We start from the raw sequence: 26,150 nt of genomic DNA on the forward strand, positions 1-26,150 counted from the left end.
TGCTCTGCTGAACGAAGACCTTCCCACAGGCTGACACCTCTCTGACGCGGTGGCATGGGTACGGCAGCCCTGGGACCAGAGTGAGAATCCGGGGCCAAGGTCAGCCTCTTGGACCAGAGGGAGCTGATCCAATCTGGAAGAGGGGACCACACGCAGGTAGCATGAGCCACACGAGAGCCCCTCCTACTTCGAGAGAGCCCCCGTCCTGTCGCTGCACCTCAGCCCTGAGGTCAGGGTGAACACAGCAGGGGCCAGCTGGCCGGCGTGGCTCAGGGGTTGTGCATCGACCTAGGAACCAGGAGGTCATGGTTGGATTTCCGGTCAGGGCACATGCCCGGGTTGCAGGTTCGATCCCCAGTGTGGGGCGGGCAGGAGGCAGCCGATCAATGATTCTTTCTCATCATTGATGCTGCTCTCTCTCCCTTCCTCTCTGAAATCCATAAAGACGTGTTTTAAAAAGAAAAGTAAAGAAAGCAGCAGGGTCCTGGGACCAGGAAGGGGACCGGCTCCCGCTTCCCTTCGCAGAAGATGTCACTGCAGGGGGAGGGGAGGGGGAGGGGACGGGGGAAAGATCCCACAGAGAAAGGAATTCACTAACCACAGAGTTTCTATTCCTGGTTTCGACCAGATGTCTGCCTTCCCTGCTCTTTCGGGACTTGGGCTCAGCCAACACCAGTCAGGGAGGGGAGAGACCCTGCCTCACCTTCTGCAGGCCGGGGCCCCGAAAGTGCCACCGCAACCCCAGGACCCAGGCACCCGAATCCCTCGGCACCTCCGCGCTCCTCCTCCCCCGGGGACCGAGACGCTCCGAACTGAACTGCCGGGTGACGCAGAAGCTTGGCGGACGAGAAGCAGGCGTGCGGCCAGTCCCATCCTCTGCACATGCAGAGGGGCAGGCGGCACAGCCGAGGGAATTGCAAAAAAAAAGCAATTCCTTAGAAATGTGCTTTTAACAGAAAAAAGCAACTGCATCTATTAGCTATCCCAGCTATCCTAGCAGCTCTCCCAGTCACTGAGCGAGGCTCGTGAACCAAGAACTCTGGCTCTGTACCTGTACTGTCTGCAATCCTGTCACCTCTGCAGGGAAGGAGCCGCTCTCCCCAGCTTACAGGGAGGAAAGAACCTCAGAGAACGTACGTCATCCATCGAGTCACTGGCCTGTGTATGGGGCCCAGGTGCACACCCCGACCCAGGAAAGCATCTCAAGTCAAGAAGAGAAACAACGTACAGTTCTTCTCATGTCGCTAAGCAGTCACACGCAGGTCCTTGCCCCTAGGGCCGTGGTCGGCAAACTCATGAGTCCACAGAGCCAAATATCAACAGTACAACGACTGAAATTTCTTTTGAGAGCCGAAAACCGACTTCTGCGCATGGGCCACGAAGTTTCAATGGCACTGTACGTGCGCGCCCGCACGTGGTATTTTGTGGAAGAGCCACATTCAAGGGGCCAGAGAGCCGCATGTGGCTCGCGAGTTGCAGTTTGCCGACCACTGCCCTAGGGGTACCAGGCCCTGTACGAGATCCTGGAAATGAAAGGAGAAGAACAAGGCACACTGAGCCCTCAACCAAGGGCCACTCTCCCATTTCACAGATGAGAAAACCAAGGGTCAGGGAGGTGGAGCAATAATACGTCACGTGTCACACAGCTAAGACTTAGTGGGACTTGGACTGGATCCCAGGAAGCCTGGTCCTGGGGCCTGGGTTATCGAGCACATGGGGGGCAGGTGTTAGGAGGGGCCTGCAAAAGTACACACCCCAGGTCGGAGCCACAGGGGGCTGTGCGGCCCCCAATCCAGTTTAGGAAGTAACATGTCAGGAAAAGGAGGGACGCCGCAGCAAACCCCGAAGACGGCAGGCGGCTCCCCAGCGGCCCAGATGAAGGCGCCGTGGGCCAGCTGCGCCACACCCCCGGGGTGGGACTCAGACCCGGCGGTTCTGAAAGTCGCGGGTGATGCCTCTCACCCACCAGCTGTGTGACCCCAGACGGGCTGCCTGACTCCGCCTGGGCGGGTTCCTGTCCCCTCACAAGGTGGACGGCGGCTCCATGCGCTGAAAATGGCACCGAGGCCACCGGTCTTGGCCTGTTAAAGGTAAACTGAGGCACGCCTGCTCCGCAGAGCAGGGAGAGCTCTGCGGCTGACAGGACTAGGGGCGGCGGCTCCACGCTCTCACTGCGGCCGCGTTCGGAACAGGACTGTGGACGGAGACACGGAGGAGGGCTGGAGGCAGCGGGGGTCCTGCCACCCGGCCTGTCGCCCGTTCTCTGTTCCAACCGGCCCCCCGGGAAGACGCGCCGCAGCCTCGTGCCCAGGGACGCGGCCAGCACCAGCCTCTCTGCCCCGGAACAGCTTTCCATTTTATCCGCATGTCTTCAGCTCTGATTCAAAGACATCGGTGTGTACGTCACCTACCAAGAACCTCCAACTCGAACGATGGAATGTGCAGACGGCCAGGTGCGGGCCCTGCGGGACGAGGCCGCTCGGCAGGCACCGCGCCGGGCCCCCGCCTCCACCCTGGCAGCCGGAGCCCCTCGGGAGCCTCGAAAGCGCTCCCTGATCAAACCTCGCCGCTAGAGCCGAGCCTCCCTGACCACCACGAAGACAGCCGCGACGTCTTCTACCAGCTCCGGTACCAGCTCCAGTGCAACCCTCGTGGGACTCACGAAGCCGCCTCCCGAGGACACCAGATGCAGGAGGCCTGGCGGAGAGCCGGTGCCCGCAGAGGGCCTGCCTGTCTCTCCAGAACGCCTCGCCCAGGTTGGGGGGTCAAAGGGCACCAGACGCCCCCCCCCCCCCAACGGGCAGCAAGGTCTGCCCAAGTCACACGCTTCCTGTGGCCAATACGGGAGCAACCGCCTGGCGGGACGGCCGCACGCAGGTGAGGCCTCAACCTGACCCGGCGCCCTCCCACGTGCGCGCAGGACAGGTGGAGACCTCATCATCGCCGCCCCCATCCTGACCCGAACTTCCTCATGCGTGCTCAGGAGGTCAAAAGGCTCTGAATGGAAATCAGACTTTTAAAAATATACGTAAGTAAATAAACCCACAATTGCTTTAAAAAAACACACACGCACACCGCAGCGCGCTTCATACATTTTCCAGGGAGGAAGCCGCCCTCTCCAGGGAGGCGGCCGCCTTACCTCTGAACTTCTTGGGCGGATTGTTTAGGTCTCCAGTTTCCGGCTGCACAACACAGCGGTCGTCGACCAGCCTGCAAAAAAAAAAAAAAAAAAGGTAAATACTACATCAAGGCACGTGTAAGAAAATAGAACCCTGAGCACTCTGCAAAACTCAAACAGCCACGCCCACCAGTGTGGCTCAGGGGCTAAGTGTCCACCTAAGAACCAGGAGGTCAGGGTTCAATTCCCCGTCAGGGCACATGCCCGGGTTGTGGGCTCCATCCCCAGTAGGGGGCGTGCAGGAGGCAGCCTATCCATGATTCTCTCTCATCATGGGTGTTTCTATCTCTCCCTCTCCCTCCTCTCTGAAATCAATAAAAATATATTTAAAAAAATAAAATGGCGGGGGCTATTCCTGGCCCAAAAACAGACGCCAGGTTCCCCGGGGGCGGGGGGGGGGGTAGAAGGTCCCCTGCAGGCACGGAAACCTGCCCCAGCAGCCCCTGCTCCTGCCTCTGCCAGGGCCGCCGCGGCCCATTTTCCGTGGCTCCTTCCTCCTAACCACGTCCAGGATGGATCCGAGCCCAGAGGCAATGCCCAAGCCGGAGGCACCGCCAGGGGTCGTGCGCTCCGCCAGCGGCGGCTGAGGGCCTACTTTGTGCCAGGCCCCTGCCCTCAGGGATCTCAGGGTTCGTGCAGGAGCCCCAAAAGCAAACTGACCAGGAGACTATAGCCTACGGGCTGTACCCCAGGAACTAACGGAGGCTGTGGGAGCAGCTGGGCCCAGGAGGTCACACCAACTGAACGGGGAGAGAGAACGCGGGCGGAGGAAGACAGGGGGCGCTGCGGGCGGAGGGAACCGCAATGCATGGAAACAGGAAAGGATGTGGAGGCTTCAGAAGCGGCTAACGGGGAACGTGGAAAAAATGAGAAATAACTATCAGCCCCCAGTGAAGTCTGGACCCCGGATTCAAGGCCCCGACTGATCACCGAGCGCATGCAATTCCTCCAGAAACACTAACTAAAGGGTGTGTTTGGGCAGGTGAAGAAAGGAGGACGGGTCCCCGTCCCTACCGCGGCGACCAGGACCGGTCCGCCTGCCCAGGGCCCGAAGGCTGCCGTTTTCCGGGGTCTCTCCCCGGCATCGGGCTCCCTCTTACCCCAAAGCGAGGAGCCACGAATCCCCGGCCTTTACTCTGACGGTTCCTCCCTCCACAATCCCCTCCACTCCTAACATCCCACTGTCTCTCCAGGCCCTGCTCAGAGCCCCGTCTTCTCCACGAGGTCCCCGCCCCACCCCGGCCTTCAGCGGCAGGCGCTCTCTGCCCTCCCATCCCCCCATCCCGCGGCCAGGCACAAACCAGGAAGGAGCCGGCCAAGGAGGGAGCTCCCGCTCTCAGCCCAGAAGGTGGTGCCCCGGGGCTGAGTCCGGCCGCCTGCCCAGGCCAGGGGCTCAGGGGCGAAGGATGGGGACCCCGTGTCCAGAGAAGCCGGCAGCCAGCGGTTTCCTCCGTTGGCTCCAAAGCACAGCTGTCTCTGCAGCCGCCCGAGGACAGCGCAGCCCTGGCCTGGGTTTTCACGCAGAAATCAAGAGCAGAGTCTGACACTCCATGCGCCCCAAGCCCCGCGCGAGCCCCGCGCGTGTCGGCGCAGGGGGGCCAACAGATCCCAGGAACCCGAAGGAAGGGGCAGGAGGAAGGGCCCGTGGGGGCTGGAGGCCAAGGGATTGTCCACGGCACTCGGCCACCTACGAGCAGCAGGAACGGCGACGGCACGTCCCTGCTCCCTGTCCCAAGGTCTCAGGAGAGATGCTCATCGGACTCTGCTTCTCAACCACCCTCATCCAGGTCCCCGCCACCCAGGCCGACTGAAGCTGGGCCCCAGGGGGGGACCCCATAGTCTAACAAGCTCCGCAGGAGACTCAGAGCCCCCTCCGACGCGCACGTGCCCACACTCGCGCCCTGAAGCTCAACGTGTGGATGGAGCCACTCGGAGGGCGGGGACCACATCACAGGAAGGGAGCTGGGCTGGGAGGAGGCCGAGTCCCCCCAAGTCGTGGCCACGCCTCGTCATCCACACCCGGGGTCCAAACACGGGGAAAGGATTAGGAGGGGAATAAAAAGGTCAAGCGAATTTCCCAGATCCATTTTCATCCCCGTCATCCTCCAATGCTGCGTGCAGGGGGCCGGGAAGAACGGGCGCCTGAGGGAAGTGTTAGGAGGAGCCACCATAGCCCCCCCCCCCCCCGCCTCGGCCCCCCAGTGAGGAGGAGGAGGAGCTTAGCGGCCATTTCCTGGTAATTTTTGAGGGAAACTCTCATAGAGAATTCGATCCTCCTCGGAATCCTGCGCACGGACGCCCTGGAGGCAGAGGCCTCGGGGGAACGACGGGATGGAGGATTAACAGGGCATCCAGATCAGAGCTATGGGCAGCGAGCGAGCAAAGAGGGCGGTCGGGCAAGCCAGCCCCCCCAAGGGCACCCTTAGGAGCGTGGTCCTGGAGCCCCGACTCTCGGCGCTGTGACCCCGGGCAGGTGGCCGATCCTCTCTGCTGCTCAGAGGTTCGCCTCCACGGACGGCGACAGCGGCGGGGCTCACCGTCCGCGCTGCCTGGGGACTGGGGGGCCCATGTGGGTGCAGCGATGAAGGCACCCTGCCGGGGACGCCCACGGGACTCGCGGAATCAGAGCTGCTGCCGTGCTCGCTGAAAGATGAGGAGGATGAGAGACTCCCACAGGGAAGGGGAGATGGAAGGGATCGGCCGAAAAGGAAAAGGGGACTGAGAGGCCGCAGCGACAGAAGGCCTCTTTGCCAAACGCCACGGGCGATCTTTTATCGAGGGGCTCCTGAAAATGGACTCTTTATACCGCAGGGCCCGACCGCGCTGTAATTCTGTATCTGCAGCACCTGCTCCTTGAGGCTGAGGGGACCGGAACGTGAGCCGGGATCCCCCCTGCACACACGCACACGCACACCCTCCTGAGGGCGTGACGGTCCCGTCACAGGAAGGCCTGGCTCCCCGGAGGGCCGTTCTTGGAGGAGCTGTGGCCTCCTTCCCCCCGTCTATTTGCGACGAGCTCCTGCCAAACCCAGCAATGCCACCCGGCCTCCCTGCTCCCGCTCACCGACAGCACAGCCGCCCCGACTTCTGGAGCTGAGCACCCGTTTCTGCATCCTGCCCCCCCTCCCCCCCCCCGGGGCAGTGCTGCCCGTCCCCCTCTACACGACAGGGGAGGGGACGAGACTCGCAGGGGGACATTACGGAACAGTCGGACTGCTCCACGCTGGCTGAGAACTGAAGCAAGCACAGGAGGGCAACAATCTGGCTTCCAGAACTCAGTGCCGTTTGCAACGTTCAAACGCCAGCGGCACCTCGGAGCGGGAGGCTCTGCTCCCGAGAAAGATGGGCTCCGAGCGCTTCCGGCTCGGCTTCCACCACACACGTCCCCGTCCGGCGACGACGGGGCTCGGTGAGGCTCAGCGCGCCTCTGGGCCTGTGACCGTGAACCTCACGCTACCCCACGTCCTCAGCACACCCCCGGCTACGGGAAGGGGGGGAACGGTGACGAAGCCTGAGCTGAGCTGCTGTGGGATCTGGTGCTCGTGGCTCCTCCCGCCCCGGGAAAAGCCAAGGAGCCCGCGGCATCCTCCTCGCAGCGAAACCGCAGCCTGAGCCGCTGCCCCGCAGCCTCGGACAGACGCGGCCGCAGGAGAAGTGGGTGCTCTTACCCCAGCGTGCTGATAAAGCCATTGGTCGATCCCTCCGCGTACAGGGAACATATGTCCCCGATGTGCAGGAAACTCGACATCTTGTCCGACATGTCTTCCTCGAAGATCCTAGACGAAGCAAAACAGGCAACGTGACGAGAAGGAATGAGAACCCGCAGCGGAGGGGGAGCAGGTCCCTGGAGCTGGCTTAGCTCCGCGCTGTTCACAGTGTGGCCGGCAGGCAACGGCATGAGCCAAGCGAGGCCGCGGCAGCCACGTTTCCCCGGATGTTACTGCCGTTCGGCCTGCCTCTCCCACGGCCACGGCCGGCCCGATCCGGCCCCCGAGGGCCCTCGGTGTCAAACAGCGACTGAGGCCGCGGGGACCTCGGCCAAGAACTCCGCGGCGACCAGGAGCCGGCGCTCTGCCTCCTGAAAGGAACATCCTCCGCGGGCCTCGGAGCGGGGAGCGGGCAGCGGGCAGCGGGCAGGAGGAAACACCCGGGACAGGACTGGGGCCTGGCGGGGCCGGGGTCTCGGTACTGGAGCAGCTAAGTGAGCCCACCAGAGTGACACCTGGTGACAGACTCCCCGAGGCTCGGGCGGCCTTCGCAGAACCCCAAATCTCCCAGGGGGATGTCGGTGTCTTTCCTTCCCATCCTCCACCAGAAGCGCCAGGCAGGTGAGAGGAATAAGGCTCCAGTGTGTAGGAGCCGGGGTCAGGCGTGCACCCGGTGAGTTCAGGCAGTCCTAGAAACGGCTCATAAGTTCCAGGAAATCTCTGCAGCCCAGAAATCACACACGCACACGCACACGCACACGCACATGCACACACGCACACGCGCACACACGCACACCAACAAAAACACGGGCCTGACTCATGGAAACACAAGTCATTTCTGTGGGAAGATGGTGCGCTGCTGTGGCCTGCAGGTGACCCGTTAGACACGCAGGGAACCGGGACTTCCCCAGACCTTTCCCGAAAACCCAGACCCCGGAGCCTCGCCCCACGTCTGCCCTCCAGTCTCCCCCCTCAGCAGAGCCCAGGACTGTGACGGCCGATGGCCGGGGTTGGGGGGGGGGGGCCTCTCCTGGAATTGCCTTCCAGGGGCCGCGTTGCCTTCCCAGAAGAATTGCGCAGCCAGGGCAGCGGGAGGCGCGGGAAGCACCCCTCTCCCCGGGCAGGAGTGCGGGGCCCGGACACCGCCCCTTGAAGAAGCCGGTCCACGCGTGTGCGAAGTACAAGGAACAAGCCGTCTACCCCAGCACTGCCCCGGCGCCGCAGGAGACAGCACCGCATTGAGCGTGAACCTGGTGCACAGCACGGCACACGGTCAGACCACAGAGCCAGCCTCTGGGGTCCGGGGGAGACACCTACGTTCACAGGGGCCGGTGGCCAGGCCCCGTCTGCACACCTCGTCGGTCCCCAGGCCACCTCGCCCTCACCGGGCATCTCACACCAAAAGGCAGAGCCGCGTTTCAAACGGCATCCACCAGGCTGCACCAACTAACGACGTGAGGGCCATTCCCACGTCCCCGCGTGCGGACGGTAAAAGCCGTACCAGGAGGCGGGGAGCCGGCGTGCCTGGGCTGGTTGTGGGGAAGCAGCTCTGTGTGAATTCTGGGGCAGAGCAGTCACCCCGCACACTCTGGCCTCCCAGGACCCTAGGAAATCGTGGGGTGCAGGGGGCAGGTGTGCGCTGGGGGGGGGGTGCAGGGGGCAGGTGTGCGCTGGGGGGGTGCAGGGGGCAGGTGTGCGCTGGGGGGGGGGTGCAGGGGGCAGGTGTGCGCTCTGCCCGGCCTTGTCCAGGTGCCACCTCTCTCCTTCCGAGCTCGCCCTCCCATGAGCCTTTGTCCCAGCGGAGTCCAGGCCGGGCACAGCAGAGGGCCCTGCTCCCTGGTCTCCCCTCACCTCCGGACACCTGACCGAAGGGCGCCAGGCCCCCCGCGGGAGAGGTGGCCACCCTCGGTGTCTGGAAGGAGGGTGCGAGCCCATGAGGGGCTGATGCTTACTGCTCGTCGGCCCCCACATCCACAGGCCCCACAGCCTGGCCAGCTCCACCCCCTCTTGGAGCGCCACCCGGGCCTGGGAGGGAGCCTTCGGGAAGAGATGATCCTTCCGTGCGGAGAGCCCTTCCACACCGGGGTTAAGACAGCGAAAGCACAGCTCACGGAACAAGAAGTCTGTTCGCTTCGTTCTAAGCAGCTCGAGATAAGTTTTGGATTTTTTTTTTCTTTTGCTAAAAGCTTCGGCTGCCGCAAAAACCTCACTTATAATTTTTCCCATCTATTTCTCCCGCACACACTTAACTAATTGCATTATATTCATTTTTCTAAAAAAAAAAAAAAAAAATCTCTACTTTCGCCTACACACAATTCAGAATTTAAAAGTTAGCAGCTCCCAAAAGAAGACTAAATTAGAAGCCTTTCATTAACCGAGAAGTCACCTAAGGTACCGCCGTCCTCCACGGCGGACGCCAGACAGGAACGCAGGGGCGCGCTGGACGCCGAGCCCGCAGACGGACCCGAGACCCAGGCACGCAGGTCTTCACTGACACGCAGGAGCCGTCTCCGTTCCATTACAATGAGGCCGCCTGCCCCGGGTGCTGGAGTCTGTCTGTCAGTGATGGGGGCATAACCGCTGCCCTTACATTAGGCCCCGCCAGGCACTGGTGTCAGGAGCCAAGGACGCAGCCACGCTGCCCCCACCCCCACCCCACCCCCGCCCCCTCCGAGGTGCACCATTCGGGCACGGCTTACCAATCTCCCGTGCATTTCTGCACCCAATTACCTTCCCTTTGACCATTTTTTTAAATTTAATGTATTTTTATCGATTTCAGAGAGGAAGGGAGAGAGTTCCCTGGGGTCCCCAAGAATTGGTAAGCACGCAAAGAGCTCCTGAGACCCCAAGGTTTGGAAACGCTGCTACACACGTCCCTTAGGTCTGCTTTGGCGCTGGCCGTGCGCGTCGGTCTCACGCTGTATAAACGTGAGAAACTGGCCAGAACAGGATTAAAACGCAAAATGTACAACTGACCGGCCGGGGCTTTCAAGGCGGCCCCTCGATCTGAACCCCAAGTCCTCCTTCTTAGTCAACACATTTATTGAGCGCCTACTGTGTGCGACCCCTCCTCCGCTCAAGGTCCCTGTCCTCAGGGCACCTGTACCCCGGTGACGGCGCCAGGACAGTCAACAGGCATAACAGGCGGGAGCATCAGATAGCGAGAAACACGATGACGGGGGTGAAAACTGGGTGACGCGATGGGCGACACCTTAACCCGGGCTGGCCAGAGAGAACAAGCTGAGACATTCGAGCTGAGACCTGAAAGGCGAGCTGGAGGCAGTCATGCAGAAAAAGGGGCGGAAGAGCCGTCCGGGCGAGCACCCGCTAGTACAGAGGCCCCAGGGCGGGAAGGGGCCGAGAGTCCGGGAAATCCAGCCGGCCTGGGCCGGGGTGGGGCAGGGCGGGAGAGGAGGAGGGGTCAGAGGAGAGAGAAGCCTGGATGAAAGTCTGCATTTCTCCCCCGTGTGATGGGAAGTTCGTAACCTTGACCGAGATGCTTCCTCCTTCTGGGCCTCAGTTTCCTCATCTGCAGAATGGGCACCAGGAGGGCTTACCTCATGAAACCGTGTTGGAGATTCAATGAGAAAAAGAAAACAAGGGGCTTACTTAGCACACAGGAAGCAGGACTATTTGCTGTCACTCTAATCTGTTTTTTTCTTTAATCCTCACTCAAGTATATTTTTTCCACTGCTTTTTACAGTGAGTGGAAGGGGGGGGGGGGGGAGAAAGAAACATTGATGTGAGAGAGGCACATCAATTGGTTGCCTCCCACACGCACCCGACCACGGCCAGGGATGGAACCTGCAACCCAGGTACGTGCCCTTGACCAGAAATTGAACCCTGGACCCTTCCATCTGCAGGCCAACGCTCTAACCACTGACCCAAACTGGCCAGGGCTAATCGAGTATACTTTCTGCCCTCATAAACTACTGCTACTAAACTTCTCACTGTCCAGTGAGATCAGCCCTAACCAGCAGGTCCGCGCGATCCGTGGACGTGGCCAAGGTCAGTGCCCACTCCGGCAGCACACGCTCTCCACTGTTCCTAGTAAAAACCCCAAGCACCACCGGCTGAGGAGGGATGACCGCGCATCCCACACAGCCCCCTCGGCGGCGACCCTCCGTCACCACGTTTGCCCTCTGACCCCAGAGCACCTGGAAGGTCATTCTGCTGAAAACTGCGGCCGATGGAAACCCAGCAGCCTCCCTGCTCCTTCCTGGCATTTCCGCATCCCCTCCACCTCCTGGCAAACAGAGGGCCTGTGCCAAAGCCTTCCCATGCTGCTTTCATCATTGCCGCTCTAAAAATGGTTTTTAAGTCCATCCGGCGTGGCTCAGTGATTGAGCATCGACCTATGAACCAGGAGATCATGGTTCGATTCCCCGTCAGGCACACATGCCCAGGGGGCGGGTTCCATCCCCAGGAGGGGGCATGCAGGAGGCAGCCGATCCATGATTCTCTCTCATCATTGATGTTTCTCTCTTTCTCCCCATCTCCCTTTCTCTCTGAATCAATAAAAATATATTTTTTAAAAAGTGGTTTTTAGGAGAATCACATCAAAAGGCTTCCTTTAAAGAGAGCAAGGCTGGGCATGGAGGCTTCAAAGCGCCCGGAGAGCCGAGAGCCGGAGGGGGCCGTCCCCAGCAGCCTGGCCAGACCTCGGGGCCAGAGCCGTGACCAGTACCAAAGGCACCACTTCGCTCTGAGGTCAGCAGCCCCCCGCGGGCAGCGCCGGGCAGCCCACAGGCCTTTGGGAGGGAAACCGCGAGCGTGCCCAGAAAAAGGGAGCGCTGCCGGCCCTGGCTCAGGCTCCCGGCCAGGCCGAGGCCACGCCCGCCGCGGCAGCACCCGCCGCCAGGCCGGGTACATATATGGTCATGTGGCTGGAGACGCAGACAGAGAGCCCACTGCCGCCGGCACCGACCCCTCCAGCCCAGGGAACGGCCCCCGGGCAGGGGCTCGGCTCTGCCGCCGGGCACGCGCACGGTTAACTCTGGAACTTCCTCTGGGCAGAGACTGGAAGATTTCGTCTTTCTTTGCGAGGAGGAGGAGCCGCAGGGTTCTGAGCGGGACACCGGGCCGGCCCCCACCTTGTCCTTCTGCGGCCAATCAGACCGTCCCCAGACACACAGCGAGCCCCGTCCAGAGATAATTCATTCCACTGCAACCGCACTTCCCTCGGAGCCTAGAAAGCTACACTCTGCTTTCGTTTTCAGCCAGCCGGTCCCTACGGACGCGGCCAGCAGCCTCCCGGGTGAGCAGGCCTCGGGGAGGCCGCTGCGTGCCCTGCAGGGCCGCTCTGGCGTGGCTGCTGCTCGTCACAAGAGCTAAACACACGCAAAGATACACCCGCTGGCCTTGTCACAGACACGGCCGCTAGGTCACCCATCTCTGAAGCCGGCACAGCGTCCGCAGTTCCTTCTCGGAGAAGCTGTCGCTCCTGCCTGCCTCGATCTCCGTGTCCCCTGCGCCTCAAGGCCGTCAGGAACGTGACGCTGGCCGGGTAGGGATGACGGAGCCCACACCCCTCCTTTTATAGGTAGAAAAACAAACAAAACAAAAAAACAAACTCTGAGTGGTTCCTTGGAGGCCTCACAGCCAAGTAGTGGCCAGAGTTCGACCACCGGCCTCCAGAAAGCACGGCTGATGCCTGGGGGCCGGGAGGCAGGCAGGCTGTTTGTTAAAAAGGGCAGGTCGGGCAGCCCGAGGATGCCCCTCTGCCCGCAGCCTGAACCACAGAAACCAAACAAACACGGCGGCGAAACCGGCACAGCCAGTTAGGTCACTGTCCCGGGCGAGCAGAGCCCTGTGGTGTGGGAGACACTCCAGCCGGCCTTCCCCACCTCGGGGCTCCTGACATCTGGGGGCGCGTCACGCTTTGCTGTGGGGACACGTCCTGTGTTGCCGGAGGTTCAGCAGCATCCCTGGCCTCTACCCACGAGAGGCCAGGAGCACCCTCTCCCCTCCGTTGTGACAACAGGAAGATCTCCAGATACGGTCCCCCATGAGAACCACCATGGGTCTCAGGAAGGTCCCCCCCATGAGAACCACTGTTCTGGGACGTAGGTTTGCTGTTTTCATCTCCAGACCTCTGTGAGCCTTTGGTATCCTGCAGCTCACTGGCCCTGGCCCACGGCGGCATTCTCCCCCTTCTCCCCAGAGGAGCACACAGACGCACAGGTGTCCCACCTCCGCCTGCACCCGAGAGGCCGACCCCCGCTCAGGGGCCCCCACCCTGCGGTCAGGCCCGGCCACACATCTACAGCCTGAGAGCAACCTTGGTTCACTACCTAACTCTCCCCTCCCTGCGCCCTGCCCCCTCGTTACCAGCCAGCAGGCTCCCAGCCCAATGCCCACCGGAGAGCAACCTCTCCAAAGCCATCCAAGGGGCTGGTCCACACATTTCTACACGGCCCCCCTGGCTCTCCACGGCACCACCTGGCTCTCCACGGCCCCACCTGGCTCTCCACGGGCCCACCTGGCTCTCCACAGTCCCCCCGGCTCTCCACGGCCCCACCTGGCTCTCCACGGGCCCACCTGGCTCTCCACAGTCCCCCCGGCTCTCCACGGCACCACCTGGCTCTCCACGGCCCCACCTGGCTCTCCACGGGCCCACCTGGCTCTCCACGGCCCCCTCGGCTCTCCACGGCCCCCCCCGGCTCTCCACGGCCCCCCCGGCTCTCCACGGCCCCCCCGGCTCTCCACAGTCCCCCCGGCTCTCCACAGTCCCCCCGGCTCTCCACGGCCCCACCTGGCTCTCCACGGCCCCACCTGGCTCTCCACGGCCCCCCCTGGCTCTCCACGGGCCCACTTGGCTCTCCACGGCCCCCCCGGCCCGGCTCTCCACGGGCCCCCCTGGCTCTCCACGGCCCCCCTGGCTCTCCACGGCCCCACCTGGCTCTCCACGGCCCCACCTGGCTCTCCACGGCCCCCCTGGCTCTCCACGGGCCCCACCTGGCTCTCCACGGGCCCCACCTGGCTCTCCACGGCCCCCCTGGCTCTCCACGGCCCCCCTGGCTCTCCACGGCACCACCTGGCTCTCCACGGCACCACCTGGCTCTCCACGGCACCACCTGGCTCTCCACGGCACCACCTGGCTCTCCACGGCCCCACCTGGCTCTCCACAGGTCCCACCTGGCTCTCCACGGGCCCCCCTGGCCCTCAGGGCAGAAGGGGTTTCTCAAAGCAATACTCCAGTCCGTAAATATTTAATCATTAGGAGAATGACGCAAAAGAGTAGAGTCTTGGAGGAGCAGCCTACAGCCTTCAAAGGCAGGCGAAACATGTGGGTCAATGACTTCAGTCGACAAATACTTGGTGAGCACGTCCAACGTGCCAGGCACGCTTGTGGGTTAAAGATGAGAAGGCCCCGCAGGAAAGTAAGTCTAACGTGCGACAGTTTCCAACGACAAGAGCTGTTCAAGCACCAGGAACGGCTGCCGAGAGGAAGCCCTGGCTGGGCTCGCAGGACTGGGCACGGAGGGCAGAGAGGGTGGGGAAGGCACGGCCGGCAGACAGGACGGGGAAAGCAGGGAGGCGGGACGCGGGTGCGCACCCGCCCAGGCGCAGAAAGGAACGTCCCGGAGTCTCGGTGCGGTATCAGCTTTTTCTGCTCAGAAACATGTGCACGGGACGCCTCTGAGCTGTTTTTGCAAAACAAAATCGCTTCCCAGATAGAGCGCCTCCTGAAATGCAAATAAGCGCCGAGGAACTTGGAGGCGCGAGGGGTATTTTTTCTCACGTTCCCCACTTTCTGACGAGGAACACCGTGGCCCGCAGGTTCTGCTGACTCGACGGGTCATTAAACATCCTCCAACATCACTTCCGCCAAGTGTCCAGCAGCAGGTTTATCTCTGTGACCGCACAGCCCCCCGGCGTTTTCACAGGGAGCTCTTGGCCTCCTTCTACCTCTGTCTGAGCGGCCAATAAAAAGGTCCCCAATGTGAGCAAGTCACAGAGAGTCCTGCCAGAACCCCACACACACACACCCGCCTCCCCCGCCCCCGCCCTCAGGCGGGTGACTGAATCTGAGAGTGAGGCCAGGGGAAGTACAAAGGTCAGTTTTCACAGGTGAGAGCCTGCCACCAAAACACAAGGTAACCATGGAAACAGGAAAGCGGTGAGAAGGCCCCGGGCAAGCCTCCTCCCGCGGGCCTTCTCATACGCCCACAGGTGTGCGAGTCCCCGGGACCTTCCTCAACACGCAGGTTCTGGCGCGGCGGAGGCCCAGGATGCTGGTCTGGTGACCACAGGGGTCACAGAGATGGAGGACGCCGTTTCTTACACTTGGGACTGCAACCCCGTCAGAAACTTACAACCCAGTGTTCTGTGTGCATGCACGTGTGTGTGTGTGTGTGTGTGTGTGTGTGTGTGCGCGCGTGTGTTTTGGAGCCAGACACAGAGAGACTGAATGAGGACGTCTGTTGCAATGGACACAGTTCTTTTTAAGTAGCTGAGTGATATTCTTGGATATTCTCTCCTCATTTAAAAAAAATCCCACCGACCGAGGGCCACGTGACCGATGCCACAACCTCCTCCAGGGTGCCACGCAGCGTGAGAACCCGAATGGAGAACAAGAGCGACTTCCTGCCGGCCCCGGAGCACGCCGCACCTCAGCTAAGACGGAGACCGAGCGGAAGGGGCAGAAGACGCTGCTCGGGATTCCTTTTGAAAAGGCAGGGCTGTGTCCACTGCCTTTGGGAAAAGCTTTCATTTGAAATGTACAGGTTGTGCCCGGCCAGTGTGGCTCAGAGCTTGAGCATGACGCCATCTATGACCCAGGAGGTCAAGGTTCGATTCCCAGTCAGGGCACATGCCCAGCTCCATCCCCATAGGGGGTGTGCAGGAGGCAGCAGATCCATGATTCTCTCTCATCATTGATGTTCCTCTCTCTCTCTCTCTCTCTCTCTCTCTCTCTCTCTCTCCCCCCCCCTCCTTCCTCTCTGAAATCAACAAAAATATGTATTTTTTAAAAAAAAAAAAACAGCAATCACTTGTAATGTATTGACCTTACTTGAATCCTAATTCACACTGTGAAATATGTATTATACATTACTAGAGGCCCAGTGCACAAAATTCATGCATGGGCGAGGGGGGTCCCTCAGCCCAGTTTGCACCCTCTCCAATCCGGGACCCCTCGGGGGATGTCTGACTGCTGTTTTAGGCCTGATCCCAATTGCCCCTAACCACTCTGCCTGCCGGCCTATTCACCCCTAAGCGCTCTCCCCTGCCAGCCTGGTCACCCCTAACCACTCTCCCCTGCCAGCCTGGTCGCCCCTAACCGCTCTCCCCTGCCGGCCTGGTCTCCCCTAACCACTCTCCCCTGCCGGCCTGGTCGCCCCTAACCACCTCTGCCTCGGCCCCCGCCACCATGGCTTTGTCCAGAAGGATGTCCAGAATATGTCTGGTCTAATTAGCATATTACCCTTTTATTAGTATAGATATATATTTTTAAATATATAGATCAAGGAAGTGAAAAGACAGATTCAACTTCTTTCCAGCTGAAGTTTTGCATGTTCTTGAGATGGGTGATTATGTTTTTAGAAAAGAATCCCAATACTACAGAGACCTCCTAGCATACACATGAACTAGTATGTCTGGGATTTGCTTTGAAGTCACCCAAGATGAGAGTTGAGGACGCAGATGAAACAAGATCGGTCATGAACGAGCCGTGGAGGGCGGTGATACGTAATGAGGGCTTCGCCATATATACCAGGATCTTGATGTTACAGACATTCCAAATGTTCTATAGCAAAGTTTGTTTTTTTTTTAACTTTTTAAAAATGTTTTTATAGATTTTAGAGACAGAGAGGAAGGGAGAGAGAGAGAAAGAGAAACATCAATGAGCAAGAGCCACAGATTGGTTGCCTCATGCACGTCCCCTACTGGGGCTCAAGCCTGACACCCGAGCATGTGCCCTGACTGGGAACCTGTGCCCTCTTGGTGCACGGGACGATGCTCAACCAACGGATCCACACCGGCCGGGGCGTAAAGTCTTTCTTCCTTTCTCCTTTCTTTCTAATATATTTTATTGATTTTTTACAGAGAGGAAGGAGAGGGATAGAGAGTTAGAAACATCGATGAGAGAGAAACATCGATCAGCCGCCTCCTGCACACCCCCTCACTGGGGATGTGCCTGCAACCAAGGTACATGCCTTTGATCGGAATCGAACCTGGGACCCTTCAGTCCGCCGGCCGACGCTCTATCCACTGAGCCACACCGGCCGGGGCTAACGTTTTTTCTTTCAAGTGCAGGCCCTACCTACCTTCCGGCATTAGGTTACTTTGAAGAACAAGTGAGAAGGTCTGTATTTAAAGGAACGATTCCTGGGCTTTATCCCTGTCATAAGATAGCAAACACCTGATAGTGCTTTATCCTCCATTTCGTTTTCTTAAAACAACAGCAGCAGCAGACACGGAATGAGGAAGCCGGGTCCCGTGACGGGGAGGGCACCTGAATGACACGCTTGTTCGGCCCTGTGATGCCATCCATGCGTGCCAGCACTCACATGAAGCCCCAGCACAGACAGAGCCGCCTCTGGAAAAGGGAAGACGCGGACGTCTGCCTTTCAACAGGAAAGACGTTGGAGATTCGGAGCAAAAGGCCAGGGACCCGCGGGGAGCGCGGCAGGCGTCCCTTTTCGTGACATGGAAACGCACACACAACGCGCCCACGTCCACGTGGGGAGAGTCGGGGCCCTCATCGCGGACAGTGCGGCTGGGGTGACCGGTTTGGCGGCTTAGCTTTATCTCCTAAGGTCTCACTACAACGGAATACGTGCCTTTTGCGCGGTAAGCAACAGTGCTGCCTGCTTGTCTACGTGTGTCCGTGTGAAAGCGGTCGCTTCAGTTCTCAGAAAGAACCACGTGTCTGGAACATCGAGCCCCTGAAGGGTGATGCCAGCTGAGTCCTCCTTGGGTAGCTCCTTAAGGTAAGGAGAGACAGACAGGCAGACACTGGGCGGACTGCAGTGTGACCAGGAGGTCACAGTTCGATTCCCAGTCAGAGCACATGCCCAGGTTTCGGGCTCGATCCCCAGTAGGGGGCGTGCAGGAGGCAGAAGGTTGCACTGAAGATACACCCACAGGAACATGGCTGGGTCCTGAGGAGGTGCTGTCCAAACCCCTGCAGGTTCACCTATTCATCAAGGAGGACTCCTCCCCACTGCAGTGAACGGCAGTGTCAGGCAAGCCGGGTGTTTAAGCAGACGGTCTGGAAATCTGGGTTTCCCCCTCCCCCCATCAGGTTCCAGTCTGGCACGTGACCTTGACATCCTCACCAGTCTCTTCAGAGAGGACGGCACCGTGCGGTGATGCTGGGACCAAGCTGAGAACTCTGTGGGCGTTTAGAAATCCTGGGGAAATGCCCTGCAGACCCCTGGAGGATCTGACCTTGACTCTCTCTCCCGTCTGCATGCCTCGCACTCGCACTCGCCCTCAGCGGCAGCCACCCCGGCCTCCCGGACCTTCCCCAGTGGGTCGTAGCTGCTCCACCTCAGGGCCTTTGCACATGCTGCTCTGGCCCTCTGGAACATCCTCTTGCCCAGATATCTATGTGGCTCACCGCTCACTCCTTCAGCTCTCTGCTCCAAGGCACCACATTAGAGCCCTTCCCTGCCCGGCTGGTGTGGCTCAGTGGTTGAGTGTCGGCCCATGAAGGTCACAGTTCGATTCCCAGTCAGAGCACATGCCCGGGTTTCGGGCTCGATCCCCAGTAGGGGGCGTGCAGGAGGCAGCCAATCAATGATTCTCTCTCATCACTGATGTTTCCATCTCTCCCTTCTCCCTTCCTCTCTGAAATCAATAAAAACATTAAAATACATTTTTTTACAAGACCCCCTCCCTGGCTCCTGATCCTCACCGGAGGACTCCGGTATCCCGTTCCCTGTGTTTGCTGCTGTGGTTGTCGTTACCTGCTGGTGGGTGTTTTAGGGGTAGCTTACACACCCACAACATAAAACGTACCCTGGTAACCATGTTCAAGCGCGCAGCTCCGTAGCATTGAGTCCATGCGTGTTGTTGTACGACCATCCATCACACCACCCACCTCCGAATGTCTCCATCTTCCCAACGTCAAACTCTCTACCCACTGAGCACCCCGGCCCCCGCCCCCCTGCCCGCACCCCCCACTTTACTTTGTCTCTGTGGGTCTCACTGCTCTAGGGGCCGCACTGAAATGAGACGATACTTGTCCTTTAGTGGCTGCCTTCACTTAGCACAGTGGTCGGCAGACTCACGCGTCCACAGAGCCAAATATCAACAGCACAACGATTGAAATGTCTTTTGAGAGCCGAAAACCGACTTCTGCGCGTGGGCCACGAAGTTTCAATCGCACTGTCCGTGCGCGCCCGCACGTGGTATTTTGTGGAAGAGCCACACTCAAGGGGCCAAAGAGCCGCGTGTGGCTCGCGAGCCGCCGTTTGCCGACCACTGACTCAGCACAACGCCCTCGCGACTCCCCCATGCCGTGCGTGTGCGGGCCGCCCTTCCTCTTGAAGGCGGACGGTATCCCACGGTTCCTGCAGGGCCTCACTGCTGATCCCTTCAGCACCGGGGCCGTCTCCACGTCTTGGCTATTGTGAGTGGCGCTGCTTTGAAAATGAGTGCGCACGTGTCTGCTCAAGTCCCCACGAGAGGAACTGCTGGGCCCTCTGGTCACCCGCTGTGTAACGTTTGGAGGGGCCCCCACGCTGTTTTCCGCAGCGACCGCATCGGTCTCCGTGCCCACCGGCAGTGCACAGGGTTCCGCCTGCTCCACATCCTCGCCTGCGTGTGCCCGCCCTCCCCGCTGGCTCTGCCGCTTCCTCTCCGCAGCACTGACACCTGTTCCCCTCTAGCACCTGCTCACCTATGCTGCACGCCTCCCCGCAGCCAGGTGTTCAGGGAGCGGGCCTTGCATGGCTGGGTCCCCAGCACTTAGCACACACCCGGGTCCTAGGCACAGAGAAAGCGCTCAATGGAGTCAACACCGGTACTGTAACCACGTTAACAGGAATTGGAATTCCTTGGATAGATTTACCACACCCAGTGCCTCCACCCCGTCCAGCTCAGGCAAGGACCCGGACAACCTGGTTCCCTCCGCGACGCGGCTCAGTAGGCCACGCGCTCCGTGTTTTCCTCCAGCTCACCGCGTTAGCCTCGGAGCCACAGACGCTCGGACAATCGGCAGGAAGAATAGAAATCGCATCTGTCCCGTCTGGGACTTCAAACCTTCCTGGACTTCACCGAAAGCCCCAACTTCACACGGCAAAAGGGAGCGGAGAAGTCGCAGGCACTTGCAGTGCCTGACGAGCCTGCGTGGCATGTGTTTTATGTTAAAAGATCAAACCAACAGCAAACAAGACGGGACACTGGCTTTGTGCAGGCTCCTTAATGAGAGGGGCCCGGGGCGGCCTGACCCAGAAACCGAACGCCAGGCCTACTTTTATTCTGTGTGTGGGGTGTGCTTTTCTGCTGTTCCTACGAGGTGTTCGCTGTTTCACATCGGTCTGCTGTTTTGTCGTTGTTGTTAATCCTCACTCGAGGATGTTTTCAAATGGATTTTTTTTTTTTTTTTTAGAGAATGGGAGGGAGGGAGACAGAGAGAAACATTGATGTGAGAGAGACACACTGATTGGTTGCCTCCTGCATGCGCCCTCAGCCTACCGGGGCTGGGGGTCAAGCCTGCCACGGAGGTACGTGCCCCAGACTGGTATCGAACCTAAGACCCTTCAGTCAGAGGGCTGACACTCCAACTTCTGAGCCAAACCGGCCAGGGCCGCATGGGCTTGCTTTTTAAGAGCTGCTCGTAAAGAAGTCAGACCCTTTTCATGAGATGGTTATAAATGAGCACAAAAGCCATTCCATCTTTTTCTCCGGAAGTCGGCTGGTTACGTGCCACTGGATTAGAAGTTTCTTCCCTCTCTCTGTCTCGCTTTCCTTCCCCGGTCTTCCTCCTGTGAGAATGTTTTGAGGAACAAGGCACCCGATGTGCCTCGAGTTCACCTACTTCTCGCAGCAGCCAACCCCAGCCCCTGTCCCGACAGAGAAGACGCCCGCTCCCTGCGGAGGGACCCCTCTGCTGAAACGGGCAGCACCCTGTCGGCGCCAGCAGCGTGCCCGGGCTCCGAGCGAGGCCAGGAGCAGTTCATTCAGAGCGTGACGCACTCTCCCTGCCCGACAGGCAGTCCTGCTCGGGGACTCGTTCTGATGTGAATTATTCACAGAGCAGGCTGTGCTTTCCACACGCCCAGAAGAAAGAAAGCAAGAAGGGTTCTGCCCAACCGGCCACAGAGCGGCCTGCAAGGAACATGAAAAGGTTCCGTCCCGGCCGGCGCGGCTCAGTGGTTGAGCGTCAACCTAGGAACCAGGTCGTCCGGGTTCGATTCCCGGTCAGGGCACAGGCCCAGGTTGCAGACTCGATCCCCAGTGTGGGGCGTGCTGGAGGCAGCCGGTCAGTGATTCTCTCTCATCACCGATGTTTCTATCTGTCTCTCTACCTTCCGTCTGAAATCAATAAAATATATATATATATTTAAACAAAAAAAGGTTTCCTATTCAGATGGGGACATGCCCGACTCCTTTCCCCGGCTCAGAGGCCTGGATGGAGCCCATCGAGGTGGAGCTCAGGCAGGAGATGACCCTGAGGCTGGGCTCAGACAACGTTCCCCAGGATCCGGCCTCTTCTCCTCTCGTCCAGGCTTTCAGCACTCAGCTTTCCAAAGCGCACCACACCCCTCCTCCAATGCCCCCCTCTGCCATCCCCGCACCTGCGGCCACGCCATCTCCTTCCTACATCAGGGCACACGGTGCTCACTCCCCCCGGGGGGGACAGAAGCAAAACGTATTTCAGCAACAGCAATAACTTCACTGCTCTCCTAGCTTCTCCCTCCCCGCCCCCAACTGAGGTGCACGTGGGGGCACAGGACAGCGCCGCCTGCGGTGATGGGTATACCTGGCTCCCACCACGTGTGAGCACGCGATCCCACTCTCTGCGCCTCAGGTTCTCCACCTGTACCTGCGGCCCCGGGTGTCTGTGACAGCCGGTCCCGGGCCTGGCTGACACGCCCTTCACGTGTGGGCATCAGGGGAGCAGCCAGCTGCAGGAGACTTGGGCCGGTTTCGCGGGGTCTGCAGCTCACGCGGCGGAGGCGAGGCGGGCGAGCGGAACCAGGCCCGGCCGCTGAGGGCCCGGCCGCGGCCCTTCCCTGGCGCGCCCCGAAGGAACTGGCCCTCACACATCCGAATGCTCCACGCCACCCGCGCCCCGAGGATCTTATCAGCAGGAAACAAGAGCCCTGGACGACCATAATGAAGTGTCTGGCTTTTCTTTTCTAATTAGAAAAGCCCCAAGATTGTAGCCCAGGGAACAGCTAAATATTTAGAATGTTAAAGAAGTTACTAAGTCCCAGCACACACACTCCCCCCGCCCCTTACCCTGTTGTTCACCCCGCTCCGGACCATTTCAGAAGGAAAACCTTCTGATGGCTGGATCTGCAGCAATGGGGACCGGTGAAAACCTCTTTCTTAAAGTGCAGTCTGGCCATTTTGGGGGGCGGGGGGCGGTATAGGAGCTGCTTGTTTACAGATAAAGGCGGCCCTCAGCTCCTACCCGACAGGCACCTCACAGCGGGGACCCTCAGACCCTGGACATGCAGAGAGGGGGTTCACGCCCAGGGCTGGATGCCACCACCTCCTGCTTCAAGAACTAACTTCCCTTTTTAAAGTTCTACCTCTTTCCATTTGGCGGCCGCCACTTTCATTTCGTGCCGTCCGGCCTCCCCTGATTAAGCACACGTTCACGGTAAGAAAAAAAAAAGAAAGTGACTATTTTTGAACGAGAGAAGCCGTTCATTTTTGCTTCCACGTCTTGGCAGCCGAAGGCACCGCATCCCTCAGGATTTAAGTCATCAGCACGCTGCCTGGTGAGTTGCATTCCCAGTCCACCAACGGCCCGACGCCCCTTCTATGCCCCCCCACCCTCCCCCAGGGATGGCCTTTGCCCTCCTCTCCTGGACCTGCAGGCTGCTTCCATCCTGAGCCACCGCCAAAGCTCGGGGCAGACTGGCCCCCGCGAATCACCTGCTCCCCAAAGCCCTCCCCAGGGGCCAGGTCACGTTTTGGAGCTTGAGCCACCGCGGAGTTTCCTTTTCCTTCCCCTCCCATCTCCATGGCTCCGTGGAGAGGACGTCAAGCAGGCTGAGGCTGAGGCCGAAAACCCATCACTGCCCGCAGCTTTCGCGGCTTCCACACTCACCTGACGCGGGTCAGGCCCTCCGCCGCCAAAACACGTCCAGCCGGGGGTGCGAGTCCTGCCCGCAGCGGTCGGCTCCTGGGGGCTGAGCAAGAAGACTGCGTGTGAGACCACAATGGGGGTCCCTGGGGGAGAAGCTCCAAGTCCCCACCTTCCACCTTCTGGAACCTCCTTCCTGAGACACCCCCGGCCCCCACCCCCGCCCCCAGGTGACAGGCAGGTGGGTGGGATCACGTGGGCCAAGAGTCCGGTAACCGCGGACTTACTTCCAGGGTGCAGCCCGCAAGCGAGGCTGGGCACCGCCAAGTTGGCCCGCGCCGGGGCCCGGGGCCGGGACTGAGGGAAGTGTTCGGGGGCTCCCACAGCACTCAAACCCGCATCCCCACCGGGCTCCGTCCCTCCCCGCTCCCCGTTTTATAACCCCCCCCAACACACACACACACACACACACACACACACACACACGCACACACACACACACACACACGCACGCACGACTCTCCCCACTGTGCGGCTCAAGCAAGGGTTACGTTTTGAGAAAGATGGTTTCCTTGAGCGGACTCCACATATGACACCCCCACAACCACCACCCGCCCCCCCACAAAAAAACAACCTATTTCCTGCAGCTGCTGCAACAGTTTCCAACTCAGGGGAATGCCATTCCAGCCCAGACAGGGTCGCCCTCAAAGCGAGTCACTGGAGTCAAAATGTTTATAACCGCAAATGAACCCCCCCCCAAAAAAAAAAGGCCCGCAGTAAAAGAACCCACAAATGCCTGCAAGTGCTTGCAAAGCCACCGAGAACTCCCAGAGCGGCGCAAAAACTTGGGCGTCCTGGGGACCGTCCAACTCCCCGCGCCCTCGGCCCGGCCCCAGCCGCTACCTTGCTGCTCAGGGAGCCACGCCGGTTTGGGGGCGCAGGGCGAGGAGCGGGGTCAGCAGCCGCCGGGTAATCCCATGCTCGCGAAGCGGGAGCTCGTTCCGTTAGGATAGAAGCGGAACACCCACACCTCCTCTCGGCGTGGCTTTCTCTCTCCACCCTCTCCCTGCCTCCTCCTCCTCCACCTCCTCCTCCTCCTCCTCTCCTCCCACCCGGCGAGCCTGAGGAAGCGCCTCAGCAGCACAGCCACATGGTTACTGCACTTTGAAGCGGCTCCCCGGAGCCTTATATAGACCGGGAGGCTCCCTGGGCAATGTAGTCCGAGGCCGGGGTCGCGGAGGCCCTGGGGCGACGGGACGGACTACAAGTCCCAGAATCCCCGGCGCCGCGGGCGGGGCTCTAAATAGATGCGCGGGCGGGGAGGGGCGTCCTGTGGGGCGTCCAGGGTCCGCACTTGGGTCCTCGCCCGGAGCTGGCTGGGTTTGGAGCCTGCCACCCAAAGCCACCCCTGGAGGGCGCCCCCACCCTTTGGGGACCCTCCTCCGGCTGGCCTCCGACCCGCGCTTCCAGGTACCGCTGGGAGCGGGGGACGGGAGCAGCTCGGGTTTCTGCTTTGGGAAGTTTTTACCGCCTGGAGCCCTCCCTCCCCGCGCCCGGCGTGCGAGCCAAGAATGTCAGAAATCCAGGGCATAGAAACGCCAGTGTTTGCGGTCAGGGATTAAAGGCGCGAGGTTGTCTCTATTTAATCAGCTCGGGTTTGCACAGAAAATGAAGTCTGAGCGCGACGGTACCCGCAAAAGGGGGTTGGGGGGGGAGGGGGAGGGGAAGGGCTAGCGGCTCGAGGGCACTTTCGTGGACCGAACTGCGTGCGCTTTCTCGCCCCGCGGAGGTGGGACTCTCCCTCCCGGGCTCAAGTAGAGGAGCTGTGTTGTCACTTGCCAGCGCTGAGGTGGGGGGGGGGGGGGGAGATTGGGGAGCACAAAACAAATACAGACCGCGACCTCGGCCTGACCCTGCTTCCAGCAGCCCCTCTGCTCCCGGGAGCTGTAAATGCTTAAATAAGTAAACCGCAAACCAGGAGAAAAAAAAAAACTACAGGGCTTCCGAGGGAGCGCGGCCACAGAGGTGCGCGGCCAGGCGGGGCGCCCTCGCGCGGCTCCGCCGGGCGTCCGGGCCAGTGGGTTCCAGCCCTTTGCCAAGAAGGGCCTGGGCTCCGGCTTGGGGAAGGGGGGCAGGGGCTACGATGCTTGGCTGCCCCCCCCCCCCTTCCTCAGACGACGTACATTCATTCCACAAACGTTTCCTTGAATGCCTACTGGGTGCCAGGCGCTGTGCCAGGCGCTGGGGCGTGATGGTGAGCCAAGATACACCCCAGCGTCGCGGGCTGGCCCTGCCTGCGCCACGTGGATCTGCTCTGACAACAACAGTCGTCATCACAGTCGGGGAGACTGATGTTCCTGAGCCCGGACCTTAGGCACGTTCCTGCGTCAGGGTGGCTGCGTTTTTTGCAACCTTTCGGCACAGCCCGTATCCCTGTTTGAAGGCTGCACAGCCGCGGGCGCAGGGAAACCAGGTGATTTCCCCAGGGGACGGCGCTAAGTAGTGCAGCCTGGATTCCACTCCCCGCCTCTGAGGACAGCAAGACCTGGTCTCCGGGGAAGTCCTGGCGCTTTCAGGAGCAGCCTCGGAGCCCTTGGGCAACTCATTTTCATCTCTTTGCCCCAGTTTTGCCATCGGAGGAGAAAACCATGTGAATTCGCCTGCTTTCTACCAGCATGGCTACCGCATGTACAGTCAGCAGTCTTGTAAACGTCAGGAGTAAATTAGGGGAGCAGACTATTACCGACAGAATGCCAAGACTAATCCTAACGGCTGCCTTTATCGGCTACATGCCGTGTGCCCGGCATTAATCTAAGCTCTTTATGTGCATTAGCTCATCAAATCCTATTAAGGAATCATTTTTTGCTTATGGGAAACTGAGGCACTGAGACATTAAGCCACTTCCCCCCAAGTCATACAGGGGGTGGGCTCTCTGACTCCCGAACCCTGGATCTTCACCGTCACCACCACCCCCGCTGCCCCACAGCCTTCCAATGTAAGCATTGGATCGGATGGGTCTGCTCAGATAGGCGTTTAATACCCGTCCCGGAAT

General features: G+C 60.3%; 1 protein-coding gene across 1 annotated transcript in view; it reads right to left on the bottom strand.

Moving 5' to 3' along the window:
• Nucleotides 1–24,120, bottom strand: part of ITPR1 (inositol 1,4,5-trisphosphate receptor type 1) — a 175,272-nt gene extending 151,152 nt beyond the window's left edge. Inside the window, exons 1-4 of the mRNA XM_054729485.1 lie at nt 24,002–24,120; nt 23,123–23,204; nt 6,847–6,954; nt 3,140–3,210 (exon numbers count right to left, since the gene is read on the bottom strand). Coding sequence (XP_054585460.1) covers nt 3,140–3,210; nt 6,847–6,938 — 163 coding nt within the window. The 5' untranslated portion in view covers nt 6,939–6,954; nt 23,123–23,204; nt 24,002–24,120. The remainder of the gene's footprint in view (nt 1–3,139; nt 3,211–6,846; nt 6,955–23,122; nt 23,205–24,001) is intronic.
• Nucleotides 24,121–26,150: the final 2,030 nt, after the last annotated feature.

Source organism: Eptesicus fuscus, chromosome 18, assembly GCF_027574615.1.
Source record: "Eptesicus fuscus isolate TK198812 chromosome 18, DD_ASM_mEF_20220401, whole genome shotgun sequence".
NCBI lineage: Eukaryota > Metazoa > Chordata > Mammalia > Chiroptera > Vespertilionidae > Eptesicus > Eptesicus fuscus.